This window comes from Rhamphochromis longiceps, linkage group LG4, assembly GCF_057381845.1.
Source record: "Rhamphochromis longiceps isolate RC_006_pf linkage group LG4, R_longiceps_female_GT1.1, whole genome shotgun sequence".
Classification (NCBI taxonomy): domain Eukaryota; kingdom Metazoa; phylum Chordata; class Actinopteri; order Cichliformes; family Cichlidae; genus Rhamphochromis; species Rhamphochromis longiceps.
The window spans coordinates 16,194,033-16,215,296 of record NC_140560.1 but is presented as its reverse complement, the minus strand read 5'-3'; the positions used below and the strand labels follow the sequence as shown (position 1 = coordinate 16,215,296).

Here is a 21,264-nt window from a genome sequence, read left to right as displayed (position 1 = left end):
TAATATTTTCTCTGAATACCAGACGGGACGGTTGGCAACTCTAATAACTTATGAACAAAATAAAGTTCAACATCATTAACTTCATAGCACCACCCAGCTGTATAGAAACTCCGTCATGCTAGCTAGCACGCAGTATGGAAAAAGTCAGCATAACGAAAATAAACTCCACCTAAACTTGGTTCATTTCTGACCCAGATAGACTGCAGGTCATAACTTCTTACCTGAAGTTCAATTCACACTTGGACCGGCGGCCGCCTCGGGTCTCTTTTCCTTCTGCGTCCCCTTTCCTTCATCCACCTGCTGGCTTCCACCACTTGCTAATGTTACTGAATCTGTGGAAGCTCCGCGATAGCCACCACACGAAGTAACGAGTAACGAGCCTATCTAAATCCCAGTAACGACTAACGCGTTCCTGATTTTGGCATAATAACTAGTTACCGTGCTCGTTATCACAATAATAACGTAGTTACTGTAACGCGTTACTTAATAACGCGTTAGTCCCAACACTGGCTCCTAGTGATACTGGTACGTTGTACAAAGTGGATGGAATAATGAAGAAGCAGGGCTTCCTCCAATTTATTCAACTTCACCTCAAATCAACAGCTAGATGGTTGAAACTTGGACTCACCTGGGTGTTCCAACAGGACAATCCAAACACACAGCAAAACTGGTTTTGGGCTGGATAAAGCAGGCTAACGTTAATGTACTGGAATGGCCTTCCCAAAGCCCCGACCTAAACTATCATCTATTTAGTCTTTCATTTCTTAATGTATCTGTACTTCATGTTACGTGCATCAGTGATAGTTTCCTATCAAGTGAAACATTTTTAACTATCCGGTTGTTCAGTGATGACGTGACGAATCCTACTTCCGGGTCTAAAGTAGTCTGCGTTTAATATGGCTTTTGTGTTGTTAACATGTTTAATGTTATGTATTTTCTTCTATTTGATCTTAAAAAGCTCCTAAAACAGTTAGTGATCCCTGTTGACCTCCCTCGGCTTTTATTACCACTAATCATTTATTTAAGCTCAGTTTTTAAAACCTTAGGATGGAACCACAGCCCAGCCCATGCAGCAGTATATGAATGACTAACCTCGTATTGTGGATGGATTATCTCAGTTGTTCTCCTGGCTGAAGTTTGGTCCTTTTACAGCATCCTGCCATGCGATTACATTTGTTTCTGACCACTGAGAACACTCACGTTAACTTTTATCGAGTGGAAAAAAAGTTAGCTTGTTTATATTATGCTAACATAGCTGTGTCGCTAGCGGTCACGTAGCACATCATTATATACCAGCTAGCCCAACTTCAGTAACCCTACAAACGTCACTGCTGTTTAGTTTTCTGTCTTCATTTATGCTGGAAGTGATAACAGAGCTGTACGTTTGAATTTGTTTTCAAAACCCGCAGTCAGGACATGCTATATTGTATTTAGATAGAAGCTAGCGAGCTAACTCCCTGCTAACTTCTAACTCCGTTAAATGTCATAAATTCCGTTTTCATGGATGCCTGGATGTTAAACTCGATTGTTACACCTGGTAGAGCAGAACGCTGATCATTTTATTAAAGATGAAAGACTTTAGACAGTTTTTCAACTCTCAGTAATGCCACAGTGATCGTTTGATATATGGACCTGCAGCGGAGTTTAGACCCAGACACGGCTAGTGACGTCAGACTGAACAACCGGATAAGATGTTAGTATGTTGCTCAGAAAGGATATTCATTTTTTTCCAGCCATTTAAAGACACAGAGCTTTATTTTCCTCTATTTGCATAATTCAACCCTTGCTACAAATCTGAATCTAATTTGAAGTCAGAAATATGGTGACAGCTCATGACCATATGTGTAAGCTCACATGAAGTGAGCTCTGAAGTCGTGCTTGCAGATGTCTACCTGTCTGCAGTGGATTCAAAAGAGCTGAATTCATCTTAAATCTATGTAAATCCACTACAAACACACCAATGTGGACACTTAACAGTTAAATACAAAATCTTTGGCAAAGGCGTAAACATGCTGCACATTCATTAAAAATGCATTGTCCATTAACTATAACATTACAGACAGAAGATGCTTCTATATTTATTTTATTTTTTACCATCAAACGACATATGATATTTGTGATTTTTAGCATCTTGGACATCCTGCACATTTCCACTCTCATTTGGAAAAACCTGTGCACTATCTGGTGCATTCCTGCAGCAATTCTTCAGAACATCTTTATCTGTCTTCAGAGGTAGCAAGTCTGTTGGCACAGTCACTTCCAGGACAAAAATATTAAGAATCTAAAAAAATACTTTTGATGTGAAAAAAAGAAAACTGCTCTTTAGCCTTTCAGTGTAACAATACCAAATGACCTAAATAAAATTATAATTGTTTTCACTTTTTTAACATGCACCCCCTTTTTGAATGTACAGATATACAGAGGAGAAAAAATATATTACAAATTCAGGACAAATGCTCCAGATTGCTGTAAAAAAAAAAAAGTCACAAAATGCTGAGCGTTTTCTTTATTAACTGTAAAGTAATGTTAGATAACAGCCGGAACTTTAATATGGTATATAATATAGTCCTATGTAAATGCAGTTAGGTGTGTACCAGTTTTAAACACTATTAACGTACATTTTCATCAATCCCCATTAATCAAACAGCAAAAATTTTAAAAAATAGAAAATACGATATTAAAGCCGTACGTTAATCCACAAAAACATATGGGAGTCATCCAGTAATGCCAATAATATATTGTTTTTCTTTTTGCTTTATCTGCTGTATATGTGCAGCATGTTTAAATACAGTAAGTCAAAGAGCTGATTGATGTAAGAGTTTTTGTTTTTTTTGACTGACGCCTGAGGTTGGAGAATGAAAACACACTATTTCAGTTTCCTCATCCAAGTTATTAAAAATGTATGCAAACTCTGGTCTAGTCTTTTTATTGCACCTGAAGTCATGACCTCCCGGGGAAGAAAGCTCGCTGTAAACTGGCAGGCAGCTGGATTTAAATATGAAAAATAAATCTCCACGAGTTTAAATGCAGACATGAAAAATTAGTCATACAACACGAGGAGTCAAGAAAGAGGTAACAACATGTGTTGGTATATAAACATTGGCCCAGTGGTGATTTCGCCTGACGCAGTAACATTAAAAAGACGTGATGACCAGTGACCACGTTAACTGGTGGTTTTACTCTCATGTGCTGGAGTGGCCACGCTGCCTCTTTTACTGTGTGCTGGAGTCTTGTTCACTTTGCCATTCATCCCCTTAAGGTTGTACAGCCGGCTGAAACTCAAGTTAAATGGAGTTCTCCCATCCTGCACTTCCGGTCCAGATGCCGTCTGGTTGTGAGACTGAGTACTGAGCTGGATCTGTGGGTTCATATGGAGTAAGGAGGAGTTTGGATAAGGAGTTTGGTTCTGTGCTGCTGAATCCTGGCTCTGCTGGCTTTGGGAGACCCGTTTCCGTCCGGCTATAGATCCCACAGTACCCGTCACCAGTGGTTGAGGTGGTCTGGTTGACGTTTTGTGAAGAGATGACATATTATCAAAGAAATTCGGATTACGTTGGACCCTCTGTTTTTGAGGTTTGGGTGAAGAGTGTGAAAGCTGCAGAAAAAAGAAAGACAGAGGAGATGTCTGACTCAGGGTGTGTGTAACACTTCTGCAGCCAACAGTTTCTCATATTTAATCTATTATATGTGGGGCAACTTATCTATAATGCAGTGTAGGATTCTTACACTCACACACGCATTAGCAAGTGACATATAAGCTTTGTTGCAAATGGAAAAGAGAGGGTGCAAAGTGTCTGTGTTATTTTCACGTTCATTAATATTACATGACTGAAATAAGCTAAAACATGCAAACAACACTTCACTGACTCAGACTGAGTACTCTGAGATGAAAGGCAGTGGATTCGGGGCAAGAGTGAGTGAGTTAAACACCAATAAATGTGAAACCTATTCATCTTTTAGACTCCTTTAAATACTCTATCAGTGCAAACACGCACAGCACGTCATTATAAATATGCCACCTTTATTCGCACGAGGCATCCTTCTTCAATAATGAACAAAGCATGGTTGTGCTGCTGTGTTTCAACTTAGTGATGCTCTGCTGGTGAAAGGTTCATGGATCAACACACAAACACAGAAACAAATGCTGTAAATTATATTACATAGGATTTCAATTATATACAGTACTGTGCAAAACTCTTGATCCAACCCTGAATTTGTTATATATTTTGTACTCTTTTTTTTTTTTTAAGTGATCTTGAGCAATAGTTCTTGAGGCTTTAAGAGTCTTTCTTTGAACAACGGCTACTTTTCACATGTTTAACAATAATGGAATTCCTAAAGAGCTATAAGCCAAAAAAGAATATGATGTGCAGTGTGAGGAACAGTATCTGAAAGTCATGTCCTTCAGAAACAGGGGGGGGGGGGATCCAGCATAAACCTGAGAGAAGCTGGGCCTTCAATGATCTACTGTTCACTGAAGCCTCATCAGAAATGGCCTCAATGGAAAGGTGTCTGTCAAGAAGCCATTCCAGAAGGGAAGCAGAGAGAATGGGCTGAGATATACAAATCACATAATAACTGGACTGAAAATCAGGGTCAGCAGGTCTTATAGAGTGATGAATCCAAATTTGAAAATTTAGTTTAAATCATCATGAGCCAGCTGAGGTGCAAGGTAAAACAGTAAGTCTACACGGTGGAGGCGCTGTCACGGTTTGGATCTGAATTTTAGATGGTGGGGATCTTACTGGAACTGATGGAATTTATGAATGCAGAAAAAAATCCACCATGCATTACCTTCTGGAAAGCATTTTATTAGCATGACAATATGACAACGATCCAAAACACACTACCAAGGCAGTAAAAGAATACCTGATTAAAGCCCAGAGCTCACACCTTCAAGTTATTGAAGCAGTATGGGATCATCTTGACAGAACAAAAGAAAAGGCAGCCAACATCCAAAGAAGCCTGGAGAACTATTCCTGAAGACTACTTCAAGAAATTGCAGAAAGGCTGCCTATCAGACTTCAGACTGTGTTGAAAAAAACATGCAGTCATATAAATGTTCAAAATTAGAATTGTGCAAACTCTGTTTTTGCTTTATATACTTTTCCTGCCCAAGCATAAAGAAATGAGGGGCGGCTCAAGACTTTAGCACAATACTGTATGTTATTAAAGCCTTTCACATTCAATTTTTCTAAACTTTGATGAAACTTAATATACAAAACTGTCAGTGAAGAACAAAAAGGCACTTTGATAAATGCAGTATTTCAAGTTTCTTTATATAGCACATTTCATATGACAGGCATAGACTTAACAAGCTTCAAAGCAGAAGGAAAAAGGACATCACACATGGCAAAAACTTCTAAAATAAGAGATTAAATGGTCTGTATTTGTATAGCGCTTTACTCAGTCCCTAAGGACCCCAAAGCGCTTTACACATTCAGTCATCCACCCATTCACACACAGGTGCACACAGCACTGACAGCGCCACCAGGCCCTCCACCACCAGTAGGCAACGGGTGAAGTGTCTTGCCCACGGACACAATGACTGAGACTATCAGAGCCGGGGCTCGAACCGGCAACCTTCCGATTACAAGACAAACTGCCAACTCTTGAGCCACAATCGCCTTTTACACTTTAAAAAGGGATTTTGATCAGCAGGATAAAAAAATATAGGAATAAAAATAACACTGATCCTGAAAAATTTCCCCATTGATCACACACGTGCAAAAAGAGATACGCTTTGAGTCTCTTTTTAAAAGAACACACTGGTGTAGCAGTAGTAGTTGTAGTAGTAAGTGGTAGAGTGGGACCATAAAACTAGATGATTTAGAAATCATTCAGTATTTGCTTTGTGATTCAAGCGATGCCAGGAGGTCTAGATTCAGTAAGCACACCGACAGAGTGAAAAGAGGCTGTCATTCATCGATTTTACAAGCAGTGAGAAATTATTTTACTGGGAGGCGAAGAGAAGAAGAAATAAGAAGGACGTTTAAACTTTTTGGTTTTATTTAAGACTCTCCCTGCAGCACTGCCGTCAGCTTTCAGGCCCCACTTCTGTGGAACCAACTCCCAGTTCAGATATAAAAGACACCCACCCTTTGTTACAGCTTATAGTTACAGCTGGATCAGATGACCCTGAATCCTCCCTTAGTTACACTGTAATAGGCCTAGACTGCTGAGGGCTTCCTATGATGCACTGATTCTTCTTCCCTTATTTCTTTTCATTCTATGTGTTTAAACACATCTCTGCATTTAATCATTAGTTATTAATCTCTTACTATGGCTCTCTTCCACAGCATGTGTTTTATCTTGTCTACCACACCTCACCCCCAACCGGTCACACCAGATGGCTGCCCCTGCCTGAGCCTGGCTATGCTTGAGTTTTCTTCCTGTTGAATGGGAGTTTTTCTTCCCTGCTGTCGCCAAGTCAATGTTTGACTGTTGGGGTTATTCCTTTGATTTGGTGAAATATAATTATGCATATATTTACTTAATACCTGCATTGTTACAGTAGGAAAAGGTGCATAATTTTCTATTGAAAATAAAAGCATCAGAAAAGGCTGAGACTGTGACAGGAAGCACCTACAACTGTAGATATGTTGTTTTTAAAGATGATAAAAGGCCGGCTTAGAGATAGTGAGCATGTGCTTCTACAAGCTAAGATCACACCCACATTTTTGGCATGCTTCGGGTTTTTTCCGTCACGCAAGTTAACACAGAGTAAAGCCTTGGGATCTACTAAAACATTTATTTTGCCCTCATTTAGTTGTAAAATACATTTGGGCATCTAATTATGAACCCTGGCAATGCAATGGGTGCGTTTCTTCAAGAGACTAAGGATGTTGGCGGATACAGATATGTTTACCAAGGCTCCAATGGAAGATTGACACCACTTTCATGTTTGCATACTAAACAGTTTCAGCTGCTTAGCTCAGCTTAGCACAGAGACTGGAAACGATGGACATACAGCAGCAACTAAGTGTCTCAAGGTCACCAATTGAAAAACTGTGTTTTTTTTAATTAAGTTGTCAAAGAAGGAAAAATGTGTTACCTTAATTTCAATTAATTAGTGTGATGTTTTTGTTTTTTAACAAAATCCAGTTGTATATATACCCATTTGGATATGATTGGCAAACTAAAGAAACGTTTTGTTGGTTTTAAATGTTATTCTGATCAGTGCTCATACCTTCTGTCCCTCTGTCTGCCTCTTTGACTGGGGGCTCGCTCTCCTCTCTGTACCCCTGGGTCTTATTTCCACCTGGTTTGAAGCGTTCTCCCTCCCCTCTCTGTCTGGTCTCCCTCCCTCTGTTGATTTAATGTCACCAGCGGACGATCGCTTTGGCTTTGATCTCTCTTTACTTGACCCTCCTGCAGTCATTCCTCCATCCACCAGTCTGTCTGCAGCTGACTGGCTCCTTGCCACCTTTCTCGTAGGCGTTTGGACCTCTTTGCCTTTTCCTCCTGTTTCAGTTGAATCTTTGCCTCGTTTAATTTGCACCATTATTCTATTAGTATCCTCACTGCCTCTCATCTCTGTCCCCTGGGATTCTTGCTCTTCCCTCGTCTCGGCCACACTCAGTTTCCTCCCATGTTCGTCCTCTTCACTCGCTTCTTCTTCACTTGCCTTGTTCTCTACCTCCCTAGTTTCCACTTTTTTTCCAAGTAAAGAAGAACTGGGGACTTTAGCGGCCCCAGTCAAAGTCTGTGTTTCACTGTGTGCCGTACCTAATGTAGCATCACTTGAGCTGTAATTTATGTGTGCAGGACCGGTGCCAGTGGCGGGAGAATTTAGACTATTTGTGTGTGCGAAATTAATGTGATCCGCTATCATCCCCTGGTCACGAGAAGCCATGTGGTCAAAAACAGGCTCATTAAAAAGCGAGTCGCTACATTCATAATACTCTTCAGAGGTGGTGGAGAGAGTGGAGTCCTCTCGTGAGGAGATATAACCATCAAAAATGTCTGGCGATAGAGAATCCAAGGCTGGCGTGCGTGGAGAAAATCCATCAGGAGTGGGAGTGTGTGCTTTAAGCGACTGTGATCGGTGCACAGGTGTTTGCGAACGGAAGTCCGGCAGGTGTGTTTCGGTGAGGTGTAAACGCAGGGCTTTTTCGGGCGTGTGTGTGCCAACACGTCCTGTAGAAGTTTGTTCTTGAAAGGTGCTGTGCGTGTTGTGATTTGCAGTATTTCGCATATTAACCTCATTGTCTACATGTGTGAGTCTTACTTGTTCACCTTGCTGGCTGTGGGTGTCTGTAGCAGATGTGTGTGCGCCATCGCCGTTATGAGGTCGCAGACATGAGGTCGAGAACACTGGCGCTGTCGAAGAATTCAGAGCCTCCATCTGATCCATGTCCTGTGGTTTAGAAAATGATATCCTTTGGGGTTCATGTACTCTTGCGAGAAATGTTCTGCACTGTGTCACATTTTCACCTTTTCTGTCTGACACGTCACCAGATTCAGAGCCTGTCAGAGTCCTTTCAGGGCTCGCTGTATCTGCCTGCGCTGTTGCTACACAGCGTGCGTCCATCTTCCCAATAATCCTGCAATCTTCGGAAGTTTCGAGGTCAACATCTTTTGGAATGATTTCTTGAATTTTCAATGCGGCTGCCTTTGGTGCATCATTAATCAAAGCGTCTGACTTGTGCAGCTCGCTTCCAGCGACCGTCTGGGATGCTGCTCCGTCATCGTCTTGCTCATCTGCTTCCACACTTGTCTCTTTAGATTCTTGCTTTGAAGTTTCTTCAGGATTCCCTGTGTTCTCTGTGTCTTTTTGTGCCCCTGCCTTACTGGTACTGTCGTCCTGCAGCTCAGGGACAGTTTGACACTCTTTTACCAGAGATGTCTGCTCAACAGCTGCCACATCAAACGCACTGTGGGCCACGAGGGGCCCTGTGCTGGCCTCGGGCCTCCTAACAAGACGGATCTCCGGCAGTTTCTGCCCATTGCTGGTGCTGCTGTCACTCATAACTATCTGTATGGTACGAGGTTTAGGGATAGGGGGAGCTGGGGTCAAAGAAGAGGATGCAGGGAGGGGTGGATTTGGTGTTGTAACGGAAGAAGTAAGAGGAAGGGCAGAGGAGCTGGTGGAGGGAACAGAAGTGCTAGAAGATGTGCTTGAGTGCACTGTAGTAATAGGAATGTGGTTATTTTTAGACTGTGTGGCAGAAACCAGGGAGGTGGAAATGTTGCTGTGGACAGTTGGAGTCTGGATGCTAGAAGCCACTTCAGTAGAGATTTGCGGTTGCTTGTGAACAGCTCGTGTTTGTGAATCCGCCTGTGGTGGTGGGGTCTTTTCTTTCGTACCTTGTTCTGTGTTTAATTCTGGGGAGTCGGGAATCTGAGGGGTGTGTGCACCGTTTGGTGTTGGGGTGTGTGTCCTGTGCACAGCAGAACTTTGTGTGCTCAATCTACTTGTAGGTTCTGCTTTCTTTTCTGTGTTTAATTCTGGGAGCGAGCCTGACTCAGCGTGACTGTTTGATGAGACGGGTTGTTCTGCGTGGGAAATCTTCCCCTCGTCAGAAGCGGGTGCTTCGCTGCTGGATTGGGGAAGTGCTTGTGCACCGAGGGGAGTATCAAGGCCTGCCTCTTGGTTAGTGGTTGTGCTTAAATCAAATTTATTCTTGGGGCTGACAGAATTAGCGGCGTCTGACTGCAGGTCAGACTTTTCCTCAGATGCAGGTGATTTCTGTTCAGATGCCTCTTTGTTATGTGTGACATCACTGAGTTGTGCTTGCTGTGCTTTTTCTACAGCATCATCAACCATGGATTTAGCCTGTGCTGGTTGGAGTGCATTCACCTCCTCTTGTTTAGGAGTCGCCTGTGTGGGCTTGGCGACTTCTTCCTTGGATTCCTTTGTGCTGCTGAACGGACTGCTAAACCTGATCGCCTGGCTGGTTTCAAACATCTCTGAACGCTGCAAGTGGACTTGAGTTGGTTTTTTGGCATCCCGAACATTAATGAACCCTATGACATCACTGGGGGGGTCAGGTTCTGGCCATGTGGGCAGGTATGCGATTAAGCATGCTTTTTCTAGATTTATTAATCCAGGATGGAGAGGAGGAGATTCTTTTGTCGATTCTTCACTAGCCTTGCCTCGCCTCTTCTTCTTGGAGTTCTCTGGATTTTGGGGTTCTTTGGGGCTTTCTTGGTTAACAGAGGTGGTGGGGCCGGGGTTGGTCAAAGCAACCAGGGCATATTTTGGGCTGTACAACTTCCTCGCAATCTCAGCAGAAGGGGGTATGACAGGGGCGGGCTGTGGGAGGGGTTCCGGCTCAGGTTCAGGCTCTGTGATGGTCTGCCGGAGGTCAACAGAACTGGAGGACAGATAGAGGAAGCGAAACAGTCGGTCGAAGCCATCCACAGCCTGGCCTGTAACCACGGTGATGAGATTCCTATCCAGACGTGAGGCCATCCAAGTGAAGCTGCACAAAAAACAAATATGAACAAATAAAAAATGCAAATTCAGACTTATTTAAACTGCACCACGATACCACAAAACAAACTACACTACACTGCAAGCATAATGAAGTAATCAGCAATGACTGCAAACGTAAAAGTATAATAATCCAGTCACTTAGGAACTGCACGGTTACTCTAGTAGATTGGATACATTTACAACCTGTTTGTCTGCTATGTCGACAAGCCATTGTTTATTTATCTCTTGTGCCAAGTTGGCAGTTTCAAAAGCAGGTGGAGCACAAGGGGATAATCTTTTTCTGACACATTCTCCCTCCTTCTCACACACGTGATGTGCACTGACCTGTACGACCCAGACACAGCTTTGTCTCCATCAACGAACATGAATCTGTGACCCATTCGCCCTCTGACCTTGGTGCAGGACCTCGTGTAGAACTCCGCTCCTTCTGAGCAGCGGACACGAAGGTGCTGAAACACAAACAAACACGCAATTTTTGTACATATTAAAGACCTAAAACTGCCTTCATAACCTGTGACCTGCATTATAGAATAAAAGCCTGCCAAACAATGTGAGTAGAGACCGTGAGTCACACTACGTCAGCCAAAGAACAATAACATCCACAAATAATAGTAATATCAAACATTTACAACTCAAATGTAGCCAATGTAGAATTTTCTTTTTTTGCTAACAAACAACTGTTTGCAGCCAAGTGGCAGAGGGCTTTCGCTTTGGTGGCCTCAGAATCTCAACTCTGATTTTTGCAGATGATGTGGTTCTGTTGGCTTCATCGGGTGATGGCCTCCAGCTCGCACTGGAACGGTTCGCAGCCGAGTGTGAAGCAGCGGGAATGAGGATCAGCACCTCCAAATCTGAGGCCATGGTTCTCAGCCGGAAAAGGGTGGAGTGCCCACTCCGGGTCGGGGATGAGTTCCTGCCCCAAGTGGAGGAGTTCAAGTATCTCGGGGTCTTGTTCGCGAGTGATGGGAGAAGGGAGCCGGAGATCGACAGACGGATTGGGGCTGCAGCTGCAGTAATGCGGACGCTGCACCGGTCCGTCGTGGTGAAGAGGGAGCTGAGTGTAAAAGCGAAGCTCTCAATTTACCGGTCGATCTACGTCCCTACCCTCACCTATGGCCACGAGCTGTGGGTAGTGACCGAAAGAACGAGATCGTGGATACAAGCGGCAGAAATGAGCTTCCTCCAAAGGATGGCTGGCCTCTCCCTTAGAGATAGGGTGAGAAGTTCGGCCATCCGGGAGGGGCTCAGAGTAGAGCAGCTGCTGCTCCACATCGAAAGGAGCCAGCTGAGGTGGTTCGGGCATCTGACAAGGATGCCCCCTGGGCGCCTCCTGGGTGAGGTGTTCCAGGCATGTCCCACCGGGAGGAGGCCCCGGGGCAGACCCAGGACACGCTGGAGAGATTATATCTCTCGGCTGGCCTGGGAACGCCTTGGTATTCCCCCGGATAAGCTGGAGGAGGTGGCTGGGGAGAGGGAGGTCTGGGCCTCTTTGCTTAGGCTGCTGCCCCCGCGACCCGGCCCCGGACAAAGCGGATGAAGATGGATGGATGGATAGATGGATGGAACAACTGTTTGCCTTAATAATAATCCCTAAAACATAGATACAGAAGTCATTAGCAGTCATTTTCCACTTACTGCCTTAATCTAAGGCAATTGCTCCATGTGTTCAAACATCTAAGCAATCACACAAACTACAGCCAGTGTAAACACTCTGCTTAAAACTTACACAACCCACAATATGATGTCTGGCTTGTCTTTACTTGATTTGAAAACCTATATTCCCCACCTTTGTTGGAAACTGTCTGTTTTTCATGCCTCTTAAAAGCACAGCATATGTGTTATAAAATAAGCCTTCTGAGTCAATTTTCCTGCACCTGCTTTTGCCACACTACAAATAAAAGGTGACAGCAAACGCGCTCTAGTGTGAATCCTCAAAGCGCAAAAGAAGACGTCACACACACTGCACTCTGTTTAGATCCAGACCAAGCAGTATGGTTTGACTGATGGCTGTTAATATAAAGACTTGTTTCGGACTTTACGTTTCCCAATTTTTGCTTCAAGTTATTTTGTAAAATGTAATAATTATCCTTATTGCTGTTTTAGAGAGGAGCGGTGCTTCAAAGGATTATACAGTACAAATAAAATGTTCACGTTTCTCCAACGTTGTCTTCTCAACAGTTTCACTGACATCTACACTGGATAACCAGGAAGCGTTCGCGATGTCTTCTCGGGCGCTTCTCCGGAGCTGATAATTGGCGTCTGTCTTGTGTCCGTGACGTAAAAGATGGATTTAATGCGACATGACTGTTCAAACAGCAGTTGCTTTCTAAAAAATCGGATATGTATCGGATTCAGTACCACATACGAAAGTGACCCAGATCGGATTTAAAAATATCGGATTTGTGCCGTTCATACTGTCATACCATGATCGGATATGGGTCGCATAGCAAAAAAGTCGGATTTGATGCGCTTTCGCCTGCAGTGTGAACGTAGCCTTAGTGTTAAAAAAGTCTGTACTGTTTTTAGGTTAAAACACAATGATCCATGCGTTTATTTTCCCAGATGTTACAATAAAGTTTAACGTTCAGGTATCCATGACAAGAGGATTTATAAGGTTAGCTGTGTTATAAGCTAGCACAACATTAGCTAGCTAGTTTCTAAAGATGTTCGACCATGTTTTGACAGAGACAGAAAACTAAATAGTAGCAACATTTGGAGGGTTAGTGAAGTTGTGCTAGTTGGCACACAATTATGTCCTACCTCTGTGGCTAGCTACAATGAAGAGGATTAGGCCCACCGGGGGGGGGGGGGGGGGTGGCCACATCTTTTTCTTTTCTTTTTTTTTTGCAGAATTCTGAGATTAAAGTCAGAATTCTGGAAAAGAAAAAAGACATGTCCACTTTTTTTCTTTGTTTCTCCTGTGGCCCTAATCCTCTTCCATACTGCAGAGTTATGGTTAGGATAATATAAAACATTAGCACAGGGAAGATGGAGGATGAGTTAAACTGTTTTCAGTAAAAGTTCACGGTTCCAGTTAGTAGAGACAAACGTCATAATATGGCAAATAGAAGATGACGAAAATGTCTGAAATTATTCATCCACAACAAAAGATTAGCCGTTAATATCCCAAACACATTGAATAGCAATCAACTTTTTCTCAGCAGCTAGTGGTGGCTGAAAATAAAAAAAAATAATTCCAAAATAAAAGTTGAACTGATGCCTTGGTTTAAGGTGCTTCTTAAACAATATCTGGATGTCCTTGTTAGACTTTCTATCAACAGTAATTTTGTGTTCAAGGATAGTTTTCTAAAACCTCTGCATCAATTAAAATTAAATGAACGAAATTTAAAAATGAAATGAATGAGAACTATATATATTTACACAGACTGCTGTGGTGACTGAAACCTGTGACCTCATCACTTATCCTACTGAGCTTAATGGCACATTTGAATAATATCATTCCTGACTGTATGATGCTAACATTGTGGAAAGAGCCTGATGTTAGGTTCAACATGCAACAAATGAAATACAACAGAGGTATACAAAACTGTGACTACCTTAAAAGTGTCTATTTCTTAAAATCAGGTTGCAGTAATACTAGTTTGTGTACATGGAGAAGACCAAGTTGCATTAAAGTCTCATCACAATCATGTACTAAAAAAACAAAACAGAGACAAATGCCTTTTATTTCTTCTTTGCAGTAATCTGATCTACATTTCTTACTTTGTAAGAGACGGGCTGACGCAACAACTATTCTACGTGACACAACATCAACATCCATATATGTACGGTTCAGTTTCTGGCATCAATCATTGACAAGTTTTGACCAAGGAGATGACGCCGCAGTTTTAATCATGTTTGCTGGGTGTTGCTGCACGGTTTGGATTACTCACTAAAACAAACGTCTGATCCTGAGCTTACTTTCACTTTGAAATTTTGTTCAGACTGAAAGTGATTCCTTTCTGAAACGTTCAAATATTTGGAGTCTGGGACACCGTGAAGCCTGGGAGTTTTTAGAAACAGCTTAAAAACATGCTGTACATGAACAGTGCTAACAGAAAAACTGGAGCGCTTGAAAGTAACCACAGTAACTGAATCCTCACATCATCATCTAACCCAATGCACTTTCAGAAAGCAAAAGACAAATAGATACCAACTAAGCCTATGCAATCTCTGTGCATATGCATGTGCAAACATGACCTCTGTGAAAAGCCTGTTTTCAACTATACACCAAACATATAAAATAATGTATGTTGCAATGCTAACATTTAACCAGTGTAAGGTTCATAATAACTGAATGGTACAATATCATTGTTGCAATCATAATCTGATATTAGAAAGTCTGACTCAGTCAAACTTTTCAGAGTTAAATGTTGCAAATATTTTTTATCCTAATACTTGCATGGTGATATTGTATCAATACAGGAACACTAAATATTGATATTTTATTAAAGAAATTAAAATATGGTGGGAACGCTGTGAACAAAAGGCACATGCAACACTACCACCCTAAAAGTACCCCAAAAGGTGCTTTTAGGGTGTTTTTCTTCATTGTCTGTAGTGTTTAAGAGCTAAAAGTCTGTATAAAACTAGTTTAAAAAACATGGTTTCCTTCCATCACTTTTCTACATCACTAGCTGCTTGTCAACTCTGTTGTCATTGACCATTTATAGGTCCAATTGCTTCTTCAGTTCTCAAATATTAAGATACCGCTGAGTGTTAAAAACAATTTATTTCGTTTCAGCTCCAACAAAAAGATCCCAGTTGTTACAATAAAAAAAATAAAGGTTTAGGTATCCATGAACAGGTTTACAAAGTTAGGCAGTGCTATAAGCTCGCAGGACGCAAGCAAACTCTCATTAAATCGACTGAACTGAAAGACCATCTGACAGACTTAACCTCCTAATTTGCAACAAGCTAATACCTAAGTTACATGATTAAACATAGGACATCAATCTCCTTGCATCTACAAAATAAGAAGAAAAAAAAAAAGCGTGGCTTCCTGGTGACAATATTGAATTTTTTCACATTCTGCGACCGAGTGCAACTTGTGGTGACTCAGTGGTTGCCCAGAGATTGAGGGTGTTGCACTCATGACCATGTGGACTGACTGAGGTCACTCTCAGAGAGACTGTTGGAGGTTTGCAAAGAATTGCTGTCTAATTTATAAATGCAGACAGATTGCCAGCATGTTGCCATCAGTCTGATTGAGTTTTTGTCAATGAGTGCAACTTGAGGGACTCGACTCAACAGGCTGCCAGCTGGTTGGATTCTGGTTATATTCATGTAGAAGAAGAAATGTTCATGTAATAGTTAAATGTGAATTTCAATCTATGTAGACAGCAACACATATATATTCATGGATGATTTATCACAGTTAATTGTTGTATTATCCAAAAAAGAATGCATGGAAGTGTTAGACTGACAATCTCATTTTACAAACATAATACAGTAACGTTGGAGAGAGAAAAAAAAAAATCACACCATTACACATATTGACCTTAAGTTGTGTGGTTCTTGTTGTCGTTACTCAGCAGTACATAAATAAGCTCCATAAGCCCAGCAAGGTGTGTAACAGACCCTCAAGTCACCTTGACACACTAGTCCTTTGGTTTGTTGTAAGTGTAGACTTACACTGTCTGATCTGGGGATTTTCAGCCTGCCCTTCCGGATGCCTTGACACAACTTTGAGTGCTAAGTCTGTCTGAAAGCCACATGATGCAGCCAAAACATCATGCAGTCAGTCTTCTTGTTTCAGCTCCTCCTCGTTTCTTTTTTTCTGGCATGCTTTGTCTCACAGTAGAAACACTTGTTTTCCTCCTTCGTTTAGGCACACCCTAAACTTTCTCCTTCCCCCAGTGCATTCCTTTGGTTAACCGATTCGATAAATTGCATTGCATGCTCCAAGTTCATGACGACGAGCATTTGAGCAGTTGTTCAATGCATTTTATGCGGAAATAAAACCACCTCCGAGTGCACTGTGGTTTCAACAGTCTCTACAGTCAATGTGCACACTTTGCTAAACTACTTAAATTAAGCTCTGTCAGCTTGAAGTGTGGCAGTTGGATATTTTCCTAGAAAACCTTCCTGAATAACTGATGGGTAAGAAGAATTTAGTACCTTATTGCCCACTCAGGTGCCAGATTCCACTTACTCTCACTCACTTGGCAACTCATTTCACCACTCATCTGCTCCTCCTCCCATCCCTCCCCTCCAGCCGCTCTATCTCGTCACTTACGGCTTGTGGTAAATTCCCAAACTATCACCTGTTTCCTGCAAGTCATCCTCTGATTGTCTTTCTTGACAGACTTGTCGCTTTTAGAGATGTTTGTGTTAGCTGCTCATCGTCGTCACGTACTCCTGTCTCTTCAGATTTTCCACATAGATGAGCATCTATTGGTGCACTGTTAATGTTAATGTCATAAATGGCTATGTAGTTTTACTTGGTGAAATAGGCCCCACGCCAAAGGTTGCCTGCCAGTATAACAAAGCAGCAGTATATGACACATCAGGGAGCAAGCCCCTCCAGTGCACTTCATAGGAGAACCTAACAGACTCGCAGTGTATGACTAAGAGAAAGGAAGCACGCTGGCTGTCAAACAAACAAGATTGTGTCCTACTACACTGGATCCATCTCTTAACAGCGTTGTTTTACTTGCTGCAGAGCCACCGTGGATTAAACAGAATAGCAGCTTTGCATGTCATTTTAAAACTCTCTGTCAGGTGTACGTTGTACGCTCCTGTTGGCTAAAACCAGAGAGTGACCTACCTGAAGGAGATACACTTGTCTCTCCATAAATATTAGAAGAAACTGTGGCACAGAATGTCTTTTCTTCATACAGAGCCACTGTGCTATCAAATATTTAATTTAGCAGAGCAACTTCAGCCTGTGTGTCTACTGTGAAGCAAGTAGGAGTAAAACTGTTAAAGACAGATTCTCAGTGCTTATGAATCTAAAGCAAGAAAAAGGTCTGGGACGTCTTAGTAGGAAATAATAACATGGCATTTAATTCAAAAGGCAAATGCAGTGAGTATGAATCGCATATGAAAAACTCATTAAACTGAGCAACCGCTTTCACTTATCATGTCATGTGCCACACAAACGTGTGCTTTTGTTGACAAAGCAAACACTGCTGCTATTGAATTTCTTGCTGTTTTGTTGGCAAATTGGATCCAGATGGTACTGAAAGACTGTCAAGCCTGTTTAACTTTAGTTACTCTGAGGCATAAAGTGACAAGTGTGAGTGTTTGTGCATCTTTTCTTATCAGCATGATCTGCACGCATGCATGCTACTTTAGATATTTTGAAATATTTCTGCAGTATTACAGGGACCACTAAGCACACAGGTCGAGCCAATAAGGTACGGCTAATGCTGCAGACGGTAGGCGTGATCATGGCTAAAAAAAATTATTCTTCAATTCTGACCAAAATGTAAGTGAAATACATGAAATCAAACATTTATTTAATCAAATAAAGAGCTGTTGAGGACAATGTGCTTGGTGTAAACTGTATAACAATCAGGTGAATTTCATTTTGCCAATTTCATGGAAAATTTCCATTAAATTTTCTTCTGTACTCATGGAAAATTTCAATCCTTTACAGTTGAACCAAACACTCCAACTGGAAACACCTTGCGTTGGATGATTTCAGCTCCTTCTTCCACCTGTCAAGCAAAACTGTGTCCAAGTGAAACAAGCAGACCTTGTGAGAGGCCCCATCTAATGCTGACTAAGCCATTAAAAAACACTACACAGTGAAGTAATATGAGAGAACATTAATCCTGCACAACGACACTTTAACCAGTAATCTATCCTAAACTGTTCTTGAGAAATGATCACACCTAACAGAAAGCAATTGTTTCTTTTGGTTGACTTGAGTTAAAATGATTGTGTTTGCTTTGGCAGCTTTCTACAAAAGATTTATGCCCCAAGAAAACAGTTCAGTGAAAACGCATTTTTATATTCCATGCAACTCCCTTTTAACATGTCCCGGCACGAGAAAGATCTGTTTCATATCTGTGTTTTGATCGTAGCTAGCTACTTACAATATGTAACAATAAAGGTAGGCAGAATGGGATTTATCTGCGTTGCAGTACCAGCTGGGTGGATCTACTGGTGGTTGTGTGGACTCTAGCGTGTGTGCGTGTGAGGGAGACAGCGAGAGACAAAAGAGAGAGGGGAAGCCGGCATGTGCTTCTGTTTATCCGTGCATAACAGAAGTCTCTTGACTTCAGTTGCTTATTTTGCGAGATAATCTGTCCTTGTGTTCTACATCAACAGCCTTACAAAGTTATTTCAGGCTCAAAAACACAGCAAGACTTTCCATTTTGTCCCAAAGGTTTCAATGCACGCGTTTGGGGCCAACAGGCAAAGACGCTCAACTCGTCAGTGAAACATTTACCCTGTAACATTTTGACCTCACATGTCACACAATGAAATTTCGCTTTCTATCTCATTATCATTTGAGTCGTAATCACCTTTTATTGCCTAGGTGGACCGCTTTGAATGGCGACGTCTGTCCAACAGCGTGCTGTGGGAAAACTGAACGGCTGACTTTTATGACTGTTTTCAGCTTTACTTAGAATTTGGACTCACTCTTTCATGATAAGATTCAAATTGCTATGCAAAATGACGAAGTGGGTGGTACCGGCTCACCTTGAGGTGTCCGGCGTGCATGTTGGCCCTCCGACACATGGCCAAGAAATGAGGTAGCGTTGCACGTTCCAGCAGGATGTAAACAGAAACTCTCCTTTTGAAACCAGCATCAAGCAAATCTCTGAAGATGTCGACATCAGTGAAGACGTCCATCACCACTGCGATTACCTGGAGACGCAGAAGCACAGGCACAGAACCTAGATCAGCCTCAGATACTCCTATGTAGTTCATGCATGAAAATGAAAACAAAATTCATTACAGAGCAGAAGGATAAAAGCCTCAGCCTTAAGGTTACTGCGCGGACACATTTTTATGCCAAAACAAATAACACTCAAGTTGTTTTTCAGGTTTAAGTAAAATAAGTGTTTCCTATGCAGAGGGAAAGTTCTCCCAGCTCTCACAGCTACTTATACAACCGATAACTCGTTTTCTGTCTGAAGCTCTTGAGGAAAATGATCCAGCGAGCTCGTTTCAGGCAAATAACACGTCACAGAGAAGTGATGCTAAGAAATAAGACATGTCATAAATTTCTGCCTCCAGATGACTCAGCCGCATAAACAGACACAAACACTGACTGATAGGCATGAGCGCTGCAAATTACCCATGCAAATACCCCACCTAGCACACATAGTCCACTGTTAGTGGCATAGCTGATAATGGCCATAAATCAAGCTGCACTTTACTCATTTGGTCAGCAGTCTGTAGTCTGACTATACTGACTTCTTTAGACTTTATGCCAGCACTGTGGGTAATTTCAGGACTATGCACAGCTGATTAAAGAAAAAAAAAGTTAGTTAGATGGCTAGAAATCAATATTTTCGGATTTTTATTCAGTCATTAAATGAACTCAGGTGAGTAAACATTAGCATGCTTTGAAGATGAACCAACACACAAGTCATCCAGGAAGCTCAAAACACACATAAATATTGATGAGAAAACAAAGTTTTCATCCGCACTTAAACATGGTTATTTTTATATATTATTTAATGCACAATGTGATGATGAATAGTGCCATTTAATATTATCATAACTGCATTGGCCCACCTACCTTTTGCGCCTGTGCGATCATTTTTCTGACAACCTCTTTGATGTGAGCGTGACCATCCAGCGGCGGCTGCGTGTACACCGTAGTGCGCGTCACCCCCCGGTACGCATCGCTGTCGGGCCAGCCCAGGTCCATCTGCGGGATGGACGTGTCCGACAGCTCTGGCCAGTAGTGAAGCGACAGCGGGGTCTGCACGTCTTCGGCATCCCCCGAGAACAGCTCCAAGCCCGGGTCATAGGGTTCGACGGCGCCGGTGAGAGCTTCCAGCTCCGGGTCTGAGAGGAAACCCCGGAGGCCGCGAGCCTCCAGGTATTTAAAGAACGCCTCGCGACCATCCTGCAGGAGAGCCTCCAGCGCGAGCCGCTGGTCCTCACAGTAGAAGAACTCGGGCTTGGACTCGTGCGTCCGCGGGTTCACGTGGTTATCATCCAGGCACTGAAGCTGGGATAGAGCCATGTCGCGAGCCCGAAATAGTTAACTGAAAAAAAGCAATACAACTTTCATGAACCACCCAGTTCTACGAGGCAGTTCTCCAAAACGTCTCCAGACTTTGGCTGAAGACAGACGCACCTGTGTGCTTTAATTCCTCGCGTTTCTTTAAAAGAGCTGAGCAGCTTAGCTCGAGGTCTGGTAAATATCTTTCATCGTGTCGCCTGCTTCGGTCAGCGCTATAATTCCGCTGGTCAGCCATAATGCATTAACACTGAGCCATTGTTACTACCAAGCTGAAAGGCTACCCGGCAAGAGAGAAAGTAAATAATGAGCGACATGCTGCCTGCGGCACCGCCCGACAGGTGTGACCTTAACAGGCAAAACACACCTACCCACACGCTTTCAGAAAAAGGCAGACCTTTATCACGTGACCTCCAGGGCTTCCCAGTTTTATGAAGTGTTGCAGCAGGAAGATGTCCATCCCTCGATTTGTTCATTAAATCATTTAGATGGCACCTCATGTGAAAACCATCAGCGGATCATACATAGCTGTTTTACCTGTTCTGTCATGGTTTTTTTTTTCTTATTTAACTTCCTGCCAGGATGGAAAAGCCCCAGCTTGTGTTTTGTAAAGATCAAATTGAAGCACATAATTACTTTAAAGAAAGACTAAAATATGACGGTGAGATCA

The 21,264-nt window shown here is 42.4% G+C and overlaps 1 protein-coding gene across 4 annotated transcripts; it reads right to left on the bottom strand.

Moving 5' to 3' along the window:
- Positions 1-1,732: 1,732 nt before the first annotated feature.
- LOC146671295 (uncharacterized) lies at positions 1,733-20,953 on the bottom strand. Of its 4 annotated transcripts, none has more exons than XM_085403498.1 (6): positions 20,712-20,953; positions 20,145-20,619; positions 19,097-19,264; positions 10,766-10,890; positions 7,190-10,427; positions 1,734-3,595 (listed from the first exon to the last, which is right to left on the bottom strand). In XM_085403498.1, the coding sequence occupies exons 2-6, from the start codon at positions 20,595-20,597 to the stop codon at positions 3,164-3,166; spliced, it is 4,416 nt and encodes a 1,471-aa protein (XP_085259624.1). In that variant the 5' UTR covers positions 20,598-20,619; positions 20,712-20,953; the 3' UTR covers positions 1,734-3,163. The 4 variants fall into 4 exon arrangements, with proteins under 4 accessions (XP_085259626.1, XP_085259624.1, XP_085259627.1 ...); XM_085403499.1 differs by adding an exon at positions 4,020-4,096 and having other exon boundaries at positions 3,456-3,595; positions 20,145-20,953; XM_085403501.1 differs by having other exon boundaries at positions 8,231-10,427; positions 20,145-20,953.
- Positions 20,954-21,264: the final 311 nt, after the last annotated feature.

Excerpts from the sequence above, each read along its gene's own strand:
- LOC146671295 (XM_085403498.1), bottom strand. The coding sequence starts at position 20,597 with ATGGCTCTATCCCAGCTTCAGTGCCTGGATGATAACCACGTGAACCCG. Across the intron at positions 19,265-20,144 it reads TGATCGCACAGGCGCAAAAG|GTAATCGCAGTGGTGATGGA; the intron begins GTAGGTGGGCCA and ends CTGCGTCTCCAG. Across the intron at positions 10,428-10,765 it reads GCTGTGTCTGGGTCGTACAG|CTTCACTTGGATGGCCTCAC; the intron begins GTCAGTGCACAT and ends TTTTTTGTGCAG.